Source organism: Podarcis vaucheri, assembly GCF_965113315.1.
Source record: "Podarcis vaucheri genome assembly, chromosome: 4".
NCBI lineage: Eukaryota > Metazoa > Chordata > Lepidosauria > Squamata > Lacertidae > Podarcis > Podarcis vaucheri.
Window position 1 is genome coordinate 69,751,118 of NC_138762.1, and position 15,282 is coordinate 69,766,399.

General features: G+C 40.8%; 1 protein-coding gene across 2 annotated transcripts in view; it reads right to left on the reverse strand.

The window, feature by feature from the left end:
- Positions 1-15,282, reverse strand: part of EGFL6 (EGF like domain multiple 6) — a 49,279-nt gene that overhangs the window by 6,872 nt on the left and 27,125 nt on the right. For both annotated transcript variants that reach the window (XM_082220887.1, XM_082220888.1), the window contains 5 exons: positions 13,578-13,712; positions 12,189-12,311; positions 8,125-8,469; positions 1,879-1,950; positions 809-895 (listed from right to left, as the gene is read on the reverse strand). In XM_082220887.1, the coding sequence (XP_082077013.1) occupies positions 809-895; positions 1,879-1,950; positions 8,125-8,469; positions 12,189-12,311; positions 13,578-13,712 (762 nt within the window). The remainder of the gene's footprint in view (positions 1-808; positions 896-1,878; positions 1,951-8,124; positions 8,470-12,188; positions 12,312-13,577; positions 13,713-15,282) is intronic.

The following is a 15,282-nucleotide window of genomic DNA, read 5'->3' on the forward strand; positions in this document are numbered from 1 at the left end:
CTCGGGTCCAAATCCTGACATCTCCAGATAAAAATGATCAGGCAGCAGATGAAACCAAAGACATACATTGGTCTGGATCACAAGTGACTTTCTGGGTCTAGAAATTCATGATTTGTTGCAATGATAACAAATACGTTCATGCACTCTCTCCTTCCCTCTCCCCATCTGTAATACAAACCCTCTGGGGTTTGTTATAAACCAATTTCTCATTACATCTGGAAAGAAGAAGAAGAGGAGTTTGGATTTGATATCCCGCTTTATCACTACCCGAAGGAGTCTCAAAGCGGCTAACATTCTCCTTTCCCTTCCTCCCCCACAACAAACACTCTGTAGGGTGAGTGGGGCTGAGAGACTTCAAAGAAGTGTGACTAGCCCAAGGTCACCCAGCAGCTGCATGTGGAGGAGCAGGGAATCGAACCCAGTTCACCAGATTACGAGTCTACCACACTTGACCACTACACCACACTGGCTCTCTGTTAAACTGTTGTTTAATGTCCATCTATAAAATATCTAACCAGGATCAAACCATGGTTTATGGCCAGAGATCAAACCACAGTTTCCTGGTTTGGTCATAATGAGCAACAAACCCCTGGGGAAAACGTAGCATTTGAGCATGCGAGGAAAACTCTTGATCTTGATCCAATACACCATGGTCTATTTTCTGAACTGACCAATGATCTGATATATAAGCACATTTCCTGCTTTTTTTCTAGTGATCAAACTCCACCTCTTAACTAGGAGGGGACACACAGAGGAAGCCAAGCGAGGCCAAGGGATGGGGGAGGCATTGTATATTTAGGAATATTACCATTATCATGATCCGCAGGATTCCAGTCAAAGTCATCATTTATATCTTGCTGCCAGGCACAAGACCCTTGCCCAAAGCTGCAGTCCACTTAGGTGAGGTCCAGAAATAGAGATGAGGTATTCAGAGAAAGGAAATACAAGATGTTGTATTACACATAGTGGATGAAGCATTTTTAAAATGCTGTAAAGCAAGGCAAAACTCTCTTCCCTTTCAGTCCTTCTCCCCTAAGATAAGCTATATATATATTTATTCACTCAGCTGCATTGGAGATGTTCATGGACAAACTATTCCCACTTAGCCAGGATAATATATTGCACTGAATATATTGCTTTCAGACATAGAACTGTCTGACTTGTTCACACGTTGCTAGCAGTGTGTGTCTCAATATTTGCAAATAATGCAGACATGATGCAGTTGTCTATGCTCATCGCTGCTATTCTGAACTGCAAACTAGGATCAGCAAAGAGTGCTAGTTGTACCAATCTCTTGTTATATCTTTTTGCCCTATTTCCAGGAGAAGTGGAATCCAGTGGAAGGTGATGCTGCCTAGATAAGCTCTGGATAAGAATCTTGGTGTACCAGTGTACCTCATCTCATATTTCAGTAATATTTCTTGATAAACTGCAGTCAGGCTGAAACCAGCACAGTCAGAATCAATTAAGTTAAATGGGATATGGTACACATGAGAAATTGGAACCACACACACAAGTAGAAGGATGTCCAGATAGAAGCACAGGAAGATTTATGGGAGGTTACAGATACTATGAGTTTGACTGATGGAGGGACAGGCTTGAAAAAATATGAATTTTATAAACAGACCCATAGAAGCATCTTACAAGTACTTAACTAATCTAAGGCTGCAATTCTGAAGCCACTTACCCGAGCCCAACTGAATTCAATAGGACTTACTTCTGAGTAGACATTGTTAGGATTGCAGTGTTGGATTCTGTCTGTCAAAAAAGGCTGTCTATTATCATTTTTAATGTCCTGAAGTTCACCCAGTGAAGGATCCCATGAAAAGACACCACCACTAGAGGAAAACAAAAGTAATCCTTTCAAAATCTGCCTACCTTCCAGCTCTGCTCTTTGTACTGGAAGTTTCCTTTGTGCTGGCAGAGGCCCAAACGCAGCAGCTTCTTTAGCTGAATGATTGAAACATATATTGTTAGTTCCAAAAAACAACCAATTAATCCAAATATGAATTAACTGAAATATTTGTACATCACACACCACCAAGCTTTCACAATGTAACAAATTATATGGCACATATACTTACCAGTTGCGTTTACATGACAATTCTTAAAAAAAATTATGTGTCCCAAACTAACACATGGCTAAGTTATCTCCAGATAATATCCCTTATTAGATGAAATGCTGCTGACCTGAAGGAGCTCAAATTCAAATGCATCACCAAAACATGTTCATTCTTTTATGCAATAATCAGGTTTTTGTGCATCAAGCATTTTGTGGGACAGGGCAAAATACTGTGTGTTGGCAAAGCAATATTTGTAAGGAGTTATAACTCAAAAGGTATTTCCAATACAGGACCCAGGACAACCTTACACTTACTCCTAAAAGCTCAGAGTAGCTTGTGATCCCCTAGGTAGTCTCATCCAGGAATTTTTTGGGGCTATACCCAGTTAGCTTTAGCAGTAGAACTGCAGTATGTGCCTGAAGACCACATTCTGAGTTATCACCTCCATGTACATGGATGTGACAAACGGATGGAAGTTTGGTTCAGGCACAAAAACTAACCCAGGGCCTGGTTCGGCAACAAGCCATTCCCATATAAACATGTGTTAAGGTTCATGGAGATTATTTGGTACATAAGGCTCTTCTTTAGCACTTTGCAAAACTGAAAACAGACAGGTCTTTTTGGGGGCCATATGTGAAACCTTTGACAGATGTTACTTGAAAAGACAAGTACACATGTACAAAGACATAAGACCCTCAAGGCAGTTAAATATGCTCAACAGAACGTAGGAAAGATGATCCAGGAAATACTGTATAGACTATAATGTATTGCCAAAAGCTTCTCTTGTCTAATATCATTGCAAGATTCACGTTACTAAGACCATGGTTTAAATCACCTAGACTTCTGTTACTTGAATTAGAAGGAAGTATATCAAATGTGTAAGCCTCTAAAAAAGTGTTTATTTCATATAACTGTATGAGGTAAGGGAAAGAGCTATGACTAAACTGGAAAGTGACTTAACTATGAGATACTAAGTTCACTTCACATGGTGGGGGTGGGAGAGAGATAACTGAAACACCACCAGTCAGAATTAATTATTCCTTCTGAATTACAGAATGCTTTCAAATGAAGGAAAATTTGCTTGTTGACGATATTTCATACCTCAATTTGCTGGCATGCCCAACTGTAGTTTCTGAACAACTGTAGAAGAATCTTGATTGAGGATATAGGTACAACGGCAACCCTGAATGTAGACTTGGTTCAGACATAATGCCAAACTATAGTTTTGTGGGGGGTTTTGTGTGTGTTTTTTTGCATGAGCAGGTTTGAGCCTGGGGGTTTGCATGCTTCTTTTTCTCCTCCTCCTCATTAACAGCAATTTTCTTATTTCTGGATTCTCAGCAAAGCATAGCTTGCTTTTTCATCTGAATCGGGCAAACTATGGTTTGGTCAAAACTTAAGACTGCCTGCAATCCAGGATCACCAACCACAGTTTGTGGTTCTAGAGTACAGACAAACTATGGCTTGAGGAAGGCATAGCTTGTTGGGTTCAAATGTACAGTGGTGCCTCTGGTTAAGTACTTAATTCGTTCTGGAGGTCCGTTCTTAACCTGAAACTGTTCTTAACCTGAAGCACCACTTTAGCTAATGGGGCCTTCTGCTGCCGCCACACAATTTCTGTTCTCATCCTGAAGCAAAGTTCTTAACCCGAGGTACTATTTCTCAGGTATGTAACCCGAGGTACCACTGTAATGCAAACCATGCCTAGAATCCAAAAGTAAATTAAGAAACTGCAGGACTCAAAGTGAATATGGAGAAGGTATGATACCAAAGTTTGTTGTATGCATAACACAAAACCACAGTTTGGTGTTCCATCTAAAGCATAACAGCTAGGTTGCTTAAATCCTATTGATGTTGCTGGGATTCAAGACTTGTTTATGCAGAATTTCAGCCAAAATGTTCCTTAGAAACTATGGATATAATCCAGAGAACTGCACAACTTGGCATGTTTGGATTAATTATTCTCAAATAGCAAACATTCCCTCCTCCTCTCTGCAACATCTCCCCACAAGCTGTTTTTGATGCTCAGTTTGAAACTCAAAGATATGACATGTGGGGCACTATTGAAGGCAAAAGAAAATGTATATCAGTGAGCAAAGCTGAGCCCTTGCTTGTGCCAAAAGTTGCTGCCTTAAGCCTGGGGGCCTGTGAGTATCAAGGCCTAGTGGCAGTGCTAATGAAGGATTTGCATGTAGGACATATCTGAAGGTGAAACCAGAAATTACTCCTGAAACAGTAAAGTTCAGATCAACTGTGTCAGTGACCCCAGTAGTTGTTATTAATCACCACGGATGGTGATTTGTGTTCCATTCAAGTGCTTCCTGCTGCCTGATTTCTGTACGTTCTTGGCATCAACTAAAGAGGAGGTCATTTTGGCCAAACATCTGAGGAACCACAAGATTGGGATGACAAACACAGCACAGAATAAATCTTTAGGGCACCATCTGGAAGAGCTTTGGTCAAATTACTTTGTAACACTCTCTGGCACTTCAGCAGGTAAATAAATATAAATTAGACACTTCAATGGAATATGATATAAGAACGATAAAGCAGTATTTTAGCATACAATAACCAGAGCAGTGAGTCATTACAGACCGCCCCCCCCCCCGCCCAGATCTCACCCACACCATTAAAAATGCATTTGATCAAACCTCATGCATCCACTACAATTGTACAAAGCTGGTTTTTGGTGCAAATTTTACTTATGGAAATACCATAATTTAGTGATAATGGGAGCCTACTATGCTCTGTATTAGTTGCTGTTTTTTTAAGAGAGAGACAGGACTGAACACTGCCAATTTATGGTAAGAAAGCTATCCCAGACGACAGATTGGAGTTGCAATAAATGTACGAATTCTGCAAGGAGCATTCATTCGTTGAAAAGGTTAATTTGAGTCATGTAAGGAAGAAATCTTAGAATGTGTCTTTACTTGTCATAGCAGAGCTCCATTTTCTTTGCTGGGCCTAAATTTAAAATACAGTGGTACCTCGGGTTAAGTACTTAATTCATTCTGGATGTCCGTTCTTAACCTGAAACTGTTTTTAACCTGAAGACCACTTTAGCTAATGGGGCCTCCTGCTGCTGCCGTGCTGCCAGAGCACAATTTCTGTTCTCATCCTGAAGCAAAGTTCTTAACCCGAGGTAATATTTCTGGGTTAGTGGAGTCTGTAACCTGAAGCGTATGTAACCTGAAGTGTATGTAACCTGAGGTACCACTGTACTGGATGGGAGGAAACCTTTTCTTTCTTTCTTTCTTTCTTTCTTTCTTTCTTTCTTTCTTTTTCGGCTGGGATGATTGGCTCTGAGATCATTTTAGGCAGCTTCCTTGTGGCAACCATAACATGTGTTTCAGTTCTTAGCTTTGAGTTGTGCGGGGCCAACTCAAGTACCTGCCACATGTTTCTGGCAGCTGCTATGAGCGTTATGGACACACAATGCCTGTTTTCAGGCATAACACTAAACTATGGTTTAGCATTATGAGAATAAGCCTTGGCTTCGCCTCCCATTCCCTCCCCTGGTGTGTTTTTTCATCCCTAAACAATCCAGATTCTCAAACCAGGGTTGAAGCAACTTTCTACAAACTATAGCTAAAATGAACCACAATATGTGGTTAATCTAAAACAAAAGTAAAAACTTCCAAAATTCTCCTCACAGCTTCACCAAAATTCTGCTCCTTCTTATGTCACAAAACCATGAGGAGACTAGCCAGGTTCAGATGTGACTCTAAACCATGGCTTAACATTAGGTGCTCAAGCTTTGGATTCACAAGTTTCCTTCACCTTTATCTTTTGGTGCAGTCATGACTCATCTAATCTAATCAGAGTTTGGGGGACTCTGGCTGATTTTTACTGAGCAGGCCAGGATCATATCCCAATTTAGACAAGCCTTCTTCAACCTGATGTCTTCCAGATTTTTTGGATTATAGCTCCCATCAGCTTCAGCCAGAATAGCCTGGCCAATAGGAGCTGAACAGTATTCTAAAACATCTAGAGCAGTGTTTTCCAAACTTGGGTCTCCAGCTGTTTTTGGACTACAGTTCCCATCATCCCAGACCACTACCCTGTTAGTTCGGGATGATGGGAGTTGTAGTCCAAAAATAGTTGGAGACCCAAGTTTAAGAAACACTGATCTAGAGGGTATCAGGTTGTGGAAAGCTAGTTTAAACTAAGCAGGTTTTCCACATTTGAATACAAGGGACTGTCAGTTACTTTAAAAGTAGAAGAGAAAGCTTCTGATCTTCATGGCCATACCAGAGGAGGACGAAGATGAGAAGCTGTAGCATATGAACCTGACGCTTTGGCATGTAACCCAAACCATAGCATTATCCAAAAGGGCCACTCTATGACATGCTGTTGGAGGAGAACCGAGCAAAAATAAATGTTCTTGATCCCCCTTCCCTGCTTGGTATATGTCAACAAAGAAACATATTGCAATCGCTGAGAAATCATTAAATATCTTATTGTCTGCCTAGTTTTGATAAATGAGGATCATAAGTCCCCCTGAGTTTATCCTGGTCCAATCAACATGCAAAGTCAATCAACAAATATTTGAAAACAGCGAAGGCATGTATTGTAAACTGTTTCCTTATTTGTTTAAGCTAACTATGCTCTAAAGCACCAACACTAAAAGGATTTTAAAGGCCGCGATTCAAACAATCTCATTTATCCAGATTGTGTTTTGTTATGGTGATGTGGGCATTTGGATGTTTTCAAGCAAAAGAAATATAATTAGTATAGACAGAAAGAAAAACAGTTTGTGCATCACAAAAATGAAACAGCTGATTCTATGCCAAACAAGGTTCACTTTAAAAAAGCCACCACACACATATGAATAAAATGGCAACTTGAAATCCTGAGGATTTAAGTGAAATAAGGGTGGGCTTGCATGACAGATTGTCATGGCCACTGATTTAGTGCTTTCCAACTAAACTAGAAGCAAAGGAAGTGTTTTGAGAAAAGATACACACATCTTTCTTTCAAGGACAGCCCCAAGTTTACACGTGGAAGCCAACCATGCAGTTTGCATAGCCAATTCAGGTCCTGCAAACCTGGTTTCTCTTCCTGATCTACTGCATGCACGAGTGGGGGTAGCAGGACAGACTGGTATCCATATGTTTGCACTGAGGGCTTAGATGCACACTGCATGCATGCCTCATTCCGTCTGCAGAAGCTGTATAGCAGGGGTGGGCAATGTCTGGTCTACAGTGCTGAGGGAGAAGAAGTGAGAGGCAGTTTGGAATGCTAGGTGCTGGTGTCTTGTAGGAGAGCCAGTGGAAGACTCTAGGATAGGACAGGAAAAACATACCTGCATTTAATAGGTCCGTAAAGGTTGAAACAGGGGCTTTAACAAAAGTCTTCAGTTATAGTGGGCAAGGGCAATCAGGCAAGATACTTTTGATAAGGCTACTCAAAGCTATCTTGGTTTAGTAGTGTAAAATAAGCCAGATTTAAGTAACAAAACATATACCAGTTTAAAGAAACAGCACTATATCACAGTAAGCACACGAACTTGTGCACTATATAATCTTGTAATAAATAAGCATGAATATATTTGTCAAATATAGCAGCTATGGCTGAAATTCAACATAGCACTAAGTGGGGTATGTGTGGGGGAATGAGATCTGCTCACAACAATGGGACTTTTCCCTTCTTTCCTCCCCTGCAAGCCCCATACCCTGTTCTAGGTTTTCCCCCACCCCAATCCTCCAGAGAAGATTTATGGGGCACAGAGAGGCATATGAGGGCAGAGAGGTGGAGAGTCTCATTGTGTGAGTGGAATTCTGTGTCAGCACACTACAACTCAGTTGAATCCCACCCTATATTGGAATGACTTTGTTTCACTATAATATCCCACGGTTATCAGGGTTCTTGGTAGGTTAAGGTAAGTGCTACTAAATGGTAGCATTAAATGGTGGAGTAGAAATTGGGTTTTGTTGATAAAACAAGAAACAAGAAAAGACAAAAAAACCTCACTGCGCCACAGAAGGTAATAACTGCTTCTCAAAATTCAACATCATCTTAGACATTGGGGTGGGTGGGGGGAATTAAAGGTGAAACTTACAAAATACATCTCCCCGAAGTTTCTTCTCATGGCCAGTTTGGTTTTCAAGGTCTTCCCTTTCTCCTCCTTTCTCAACTTCCTCTTCCTCTTCTATTTTCCCTTCTCTTCTGACATCTTCAGTACTTTCCCCCTGTTCACCATGGGCACCTTCTGTGTGCACACCATCTTCGTAGTCTAACGGTCTTACGTGAACTTTAGAAGCTGGGGTCACAGGTGGTTCTGGGATCACATTTTTTATGTCTCCATGCTTTTTCACACTGTTTTTGTGCACAAGCAGCTTCTTGAGCTTCTCTTTGGCAACTCCAGAGATTCTGGGAATGTCTTTCACATAGTTTTCATGAATAACTGAGCAGGGGATGGGGTAGAGAACCAATAAAACACAAAATATGCTTGACTTAGCTTACACTTTAAGGGTTTTAGGTTTTTGCAGAATATTAGTGCTTCTCAAGATGATGAAACACCAGTTGGCAATGTTGAAAATGTATTTGAAGTACAATAAATTCAAAGCAATGTATATTATCTGTAAAGATGTCTCTATGTAGAGCCAAGAGTATACAGAGTAGAAGACCTGGGCAGCAGTGAATGTTTTCTTTGTCAATCCTATTAAAAAGGCAAGTGACTATTTCTTAGTTTTGTGTCTGACCACTGGGCCGGAATAACTTGTCAGCAACAAGTCAAACACAATTCATCAGCATGTATTGTGGTCAGCCAGGTGTCAAGCACCATAGAACTCAAATCAGTCACAAAGGAAAATAACAAATTCTGCGGAGTATTCCCAGCAGTTGCTCTTCCCTACCAGGAACCTGCCAATTGTCACGAGAAAGCAAGGACCACAGTCCATGGGGATCAATGGGAATAGCTATGGATAGCTGCTTCCAATTATGTCTCCCAGAGGACAAAGTAAGCTTTGGGAACGATCCTCAGCTACTACGGGTGTATGGATCAGTCTTATTTCTGGTCCATATCATTTCTGCATTTGTGCACTCATTAGGTCCATTCTGTCGTGTTTCCACTGTAACCCGTGCAGTTTAAAAATCTGCAGGAAAACTGGCATTAAAAAGAAATAAATCAAAACATGCATTTCTAAACACGTTTTATCTTGATGCACGTACTGTCGCAGCATTCAGAGAAGCATGAAACCTGTTGGAAAGCAACGTTCCAATCTGCACATTAGTTAAAGAGGTGCAAATCAGGCCAGTTCATATCAGAATTTACAAGCAGTGAATTCCTCAACCATCCCTACTAGCTACCTTTGCCTGTAATAGCATCCAGAAGGCATTCCACCAGTACAGATTTGATTCATTAAGAGGTTAAGATGAAAATCAGCTCTGAGTCTAAATGGCTCTGGAATCTCTGGATAACATTCACACTGGCCTGAATCCCCAAGATCTTGCAATGAAGTTCTTTGTACTAGAATGACATCCAAGCTAGTGAGAAAAGCAATGCTTTGTGACTTAAACATCTATGTTGACAAAACAGGAAAAGACCATTAAATGAAGCTGAAAAGACAAATATATAGTTATTCCAGCGGCTGACAGATTTGACCTTATGTCATATTTTTAACTTTGTGTGTTTAGAGAAGAAGCCAGATAGTTTCTGCACAGCAAGACATGTCCTTTCTGCTCATGATTAATGTCTGTGACCCATCTGTTCAGGGAAAAATATGATTGTAATTCATGGGAATAAAATAGAAAATGTGATATTTCACATAGGCTCATTTGGGTTTAAATAGTAGCATTTGGGAAAGATGGAGGGCACAAGGAGAAGGGGACGACAGAGGACGAGATGGTTGGACAGTGTTCTCGAAGCTACCAGCATGAGTTTGACCAAACTGCGGGAGGCAGTGGAAGACAGGAGTGCCTGGCATGCTCTGGTCCATGGGGTCACAAAGAGTCGGACACGACTAAATGACTAAACAACAAAAATAGCAGTAGTATGGGGAGATAACCTGCTACAAGCCTATATCATACTCCATATGTATTACTAAAGAGAGATAAAATTGAGAATATTTGTCTAACATACTTGGTTAGATAATTTCTTCCCAATCAACCAGGACAGAAACAAAATAAGGCTGCTTTGTTTCGTTGGCACATATTGTAACAGCATTCAGTCTTATGAGGCTTTAGTGTCAGTCTTTTAACAAGTTAGAAACTGCAAAGTTAGAAACAGTATTGCAGTTTCAATCTTTCCTATGAACAATATTTCCTGGTTAGTTTTGCCCAGATGCCTCCATCTCAGAGTTTTGTTAAAAGATGTACACTGTGAAATTTAACCGACATGGTTCACTGAAATCTTTATTCAGGGTACAGCAAGGAAAAATTGACTTGAAACTCCCAATTCCCTACAAATTTCCTCTCAGCAATAAGAAAGGCAAACCCCTAGTGTTTTAATAAAGAGTCTGCTGAGGTTTTCGAGACAGAATGACTGCCCAGCAAACCAGAACATCTGCTTGCACTTCTTGCTTTGAAGTCTTTCTATAAGTAATGAAATATTCTTAAAGGTAAGGTAAAGGTACCCCTGCCCAAACGGGCCAGTCTTGACAGACTCTGGGGTTTGTGCGCCCATCTCACATTTATTGGCCGGGGGCCAGCGCTGTCCGGGGACACTTCCGGGTCACGTGGCCAGCGTGACAACGCTGCTCTGGCGAGCCAGAGCCGCACACGGAACGCCGTTTACCTTCCCGCTGGTAAGCGGTACCTATTTATCTACTTGCCCCCGGGGGTGCTTTCGAACTGCTAGGTTGGCAGGCGCTGGGACCGAGCAGCGGGAGCGCACCCCGCCGCGGGGATTCGAACCGCCGACCTTTCGATCGGCAAGCCCTAGGCGCTGAGGCTTTAGCCCACAGCGCCACCCACGTCCCAATGAAATATTCTTACTGCGCAGCAAAGTTGTTCTGGCTTTGGGAAATCAAGGGGGCATGACATGGTGCTCAGTTTGGGGGACTGGATCACTCATCTAGGACATCCAATCCCTGCAGGTCCACTCGTGTCAGATTCCTCAGCCAGATCCAGACAACACTGAGGTTGCCACAGTTCATAGGCTGAAACCAATGTTCAATATGTTCACGATCCTCACCCCCCCCCCACACCAAATCAGCTTTTTTTCACCTTGGGTTCTAGCAGGGTAAATCAGTTTGACATGGTAAAAATGTTTGTTCCTCAGGCAATCACGCAAGCCATGTCTAGACTGAACTATGGAAAGGTATGTCAAATGAGGTGGAAAGAGCTAATATTCACACTGTAATTGTAATCCCCCTTTAGGTGGGATTAAATTTCCACAGTGTGCATCGTTAAGTCAGTGCTTAGTATACAGTATTCAATGAAACCAAAAGCGCTATTTATGACACTGAAGAAATTCTCCAAAAACATTTGTTTTGGGATAAATATGGGTCTCTACACTGCACCAGACTGGAGAAAGCACAGCAACATGGGATAAAACCACCCCATCACCTTCCGCCCTGGCCAATGTAAGTGGCAGAACTCACGCCTTCTTCCCTAGTGAGGAAGGGGACATTTTGTAGTTCACCTCAGGTGGTGAAATGTCTTGGGCTGGCCTGTACTAGGAAAGTTAACAAGAACTGAAGACACATTTCCATGGTGAAAGTGCAAGGCTTGTTCTTATTTCACAGTAAATACAAAAGAAAGAAATGCACTTATGGGTCATGCCCCCCTGATTTCCCAAAGCCAGAACAACAAAACAAAGCAACAAATATAAAATAAGTTGAACCTATGCAACTACATGAAGATTGCGGTCATGTTCACCTTCGCAGAGTATCAAGTATCCCTCTCTCCTGCCCCAACCTCAAATTCCCCACTTTACCAGGATTTCTGGTTATTTGTTTATTAAATTTCTAGACCAACTGTCAGAAAAGAAAAGAACATAAAGGAGAAATTTAATGATGCCCCTTGACCAGATTCCTGATAGCAGTCAACAGTTCACAGGATCTTATAGGAAACAAAAAGACATAGTACATTCTGAAAATGTCCCAACTTCCCATCGTTTGAGAAAGGTGTTATAATCAATCAATCAATCAATCAATCAATCAATCAATCAATTTCACTTACCAGAGCATTCATATCCATTGCCTCTGTAGCCTGGTTTACATTTGCACTTGAAGGATCCTTGAGTATTGAGGCACTCTGCATGGATGTTACACTTAGGTATAGTTGTAGTACATTCATTTATATCTAGAGGAATAGGGGCGGGGGGGCAGGCAGGAGAAAACAAATAATTGAAGACAGAGAGAAGTCAGAGATTTAAAACAAATTAAACATTATTTTCATCCTGAGAAAAGCTGCACTTGTTTAATTCCTGCCTGTCATGCAAGCACAGGAACCGTATCAGAAGAAAATGTTGGCAAGCCTCTTTGTAAGTGCTATGGTTAAAGACTGCATTTGTCAATGAATATAAAGAAGGAGGGGATCTTAACAATAAATGAGTATTAATTCAAAAATTCTATTTGAACGAACTGCCCATTTATTGTCTTTCTCTGGTTTACATCACTCTGGGGACTGGCACTAGACCATTAACAGGGATAAGCATTTGGTCAAAAACTAGTAGGCAGGGGGCAGAGAATTCCTAAACAAACTTTTTTTAAAAAAAAATACAAATTTTATTGATTTTTTTAAAAACAAAAATAATTACAAAGCATAAAGTGTTGTCTGCCAGGACAAATGCATGTACAGATGTTGAGTCCTGTATGCAGTCATCCACATGGCATCAAAACAGACTTGGAAACTATTTTTCATTAGAAATTAAGCTCACATCCACGGGGCAAACAAACGTTTAGATTCCCTAGACTTGATAGTTTATTGATGTTATTCTCTGATGAAGCTACAATACAAAGGAATGCTCCATCATTCCTTCCGGTGGCGAGTACCACCAAGCTTGTAGCTAAAACAGGGCCAATGAGAAATAAGGAAGCAATATCATGTTGGAGGAATTCCCAAGGCTTGCAGACGTACAACAATTTTTAAAAAACCAAACCTAAGAAGCCAACACACCCAAAAGTGCCATGAGAATGCACTTTACTGAGTAGCCTCTCAATGTGGAGTGACAGCTGAAAACATAAAACTGGAATATTGGGTGCAGGAATCGGGGAATGGAATGTTCTGCTTAGCAGGAAAGTGTGGTGGGGACTCTGAAGGAAAGTGCTCATTTCATGAGAGAGGATACACTGTAATATTGTGTTACAGGTTCCACGTATCAGTCTAGAAAGAGAATATATAAAGAGAGGTGTTTATTTTAATTTATTTGCCACTAGGTAGTAGAGACTCAATAAAGTTCCAAAAGGGGTTTCCAGGGCATTAGTTTATACAAGCACAAGCAAAATTTATACTACAGGTCGAAAATACACCAAAATCAGCCAGGTTTATGAGAAAAGGAAAATCTGTGCATATATGTGCATGTGTACACACACACACACAAGAGGAAAGCTAGAATCTAATTCTTACCTACACAGTCATATCGGCCACTCACATATTTCAGTTCGTATCCAATTTTACACTTGCAATAGTAACTTCCAAATGTGTTGACACATCTGCGGTTGAAAGAGCAAACAGCTTTCCCACTGGAGCACTCATTAATATCTAAGATATTAAAATGAAATCTGATAAGGTCAAGGAAAAGGTATCAGGATAAAGGTGGTTAAACAAACCCTTAACGGTCACATCTGCGAATAAAATGACTAATGCTGAAATTATATGTCCCATACTAGAGAGATGCAAAATCCATCTCTGGAATCCAGCTTGACTTTTGCTTATCCTAATTAAAGCCTACCAATTTCTGATGAAATCCACCTAGTCCTTCTGCATAGTTGCCATCCATAATATGTCCCCTGATGCTCCACCTGTATGCTTGCCACACTAAGCCATACATAGTTAGACACCAGGGTAAGCATGAGGATTTCAACAAGTCCTCACCTGTCCCCAAGACCCATTTTTTGTCCCAAATTCTGTCTTCGATGGAAGTCAGCAAAAACCCTAAATTATTGCCTAAGATCTCTGAACCTCTTTCTTAGGCTGTGTAAATAATGTTAGGTATTACCAGGCCAGCTGGTTAGGATTGATTTCTGGAAAGTCAATGAGTAGTTGAGACTCAGAGCTGACACAACATCACATACCAAGAAAAACACATGTCCACTGTTCTGATAGCCAGGCTATGATCTGAAGGCACGCAATAGCATAGCAACTTTGTTGAAGCTAAGCAAGTTTGGCCCATACCTAGGAACCCCACTGTATGCCTCCTTCAGTTACATCAAAGAAGAAAGGTGGGCTATACATATAATAAATAAATATCCAACAGGTGCATGCCTATTTTATTACAGGACCTGAACTCTCAGCAAAATTCATTGATCTCACTGATTTATGCAGCAAATGTTCAAAGCTTTCTAGTCCCTAGTAAATTTAGGTTATGTATTAAATTCCTATCCTATGCTTCATTCAAGTTTCTTAGAACAGAAGTGTTTGGGACCCTGACAAGTCCTTCCCCCCTTCTATTTTACTCTCATCCCTCTTCCTTTCCAGGCTTGAAAGAACTACCCTCTTGTCCTTGTCTCAAGACAGAAACAGCTTGTATCAGTGCTTGAACCGGCACACAAAAAGTACAAAGCAATTTACACTCTGTTCACATGGATGCCTGGCTAGAATTCCTGCCTTCTATAAATACATGCATTATGGATAAATGATTGCCATATACAACAGAGAGTTACAAACCTCAGATGTCTATAATTATTTTTAAAGTGCAGTCCTTAATTTGGAATCATCAACTCCCAACCAGATAGGATTATTTTTCTTGCTCCAAGTATAGTGAAGTATTTTATAAATAAAGAAAATGCAAACATAAACAGCTAACATGAGTGCATGAGGAACTTGGCTGTTAGATTTCAACTGTGTTTCCTGATTTTATGCTGTGGACAAAAGCCTCAAATAAACATTAATTAAACAATGGGAGGATGGCAGGGGCAGTAATAATCCGATTTATACAGACAAATTTGGGAGAAGAGGAGCAGTGTTTCCTTCTGTGGCATGTTTCTTGTTTAACAGCTGAGCCAAGAATCCATAAGGGTCCATTCTATAGTGCCTAAAAATACCCTCATGTCATGAAATCCATGACAAAAGTAGCAGGCTTTTGCAGAGATATGCTTCCGGTTTGATGTGT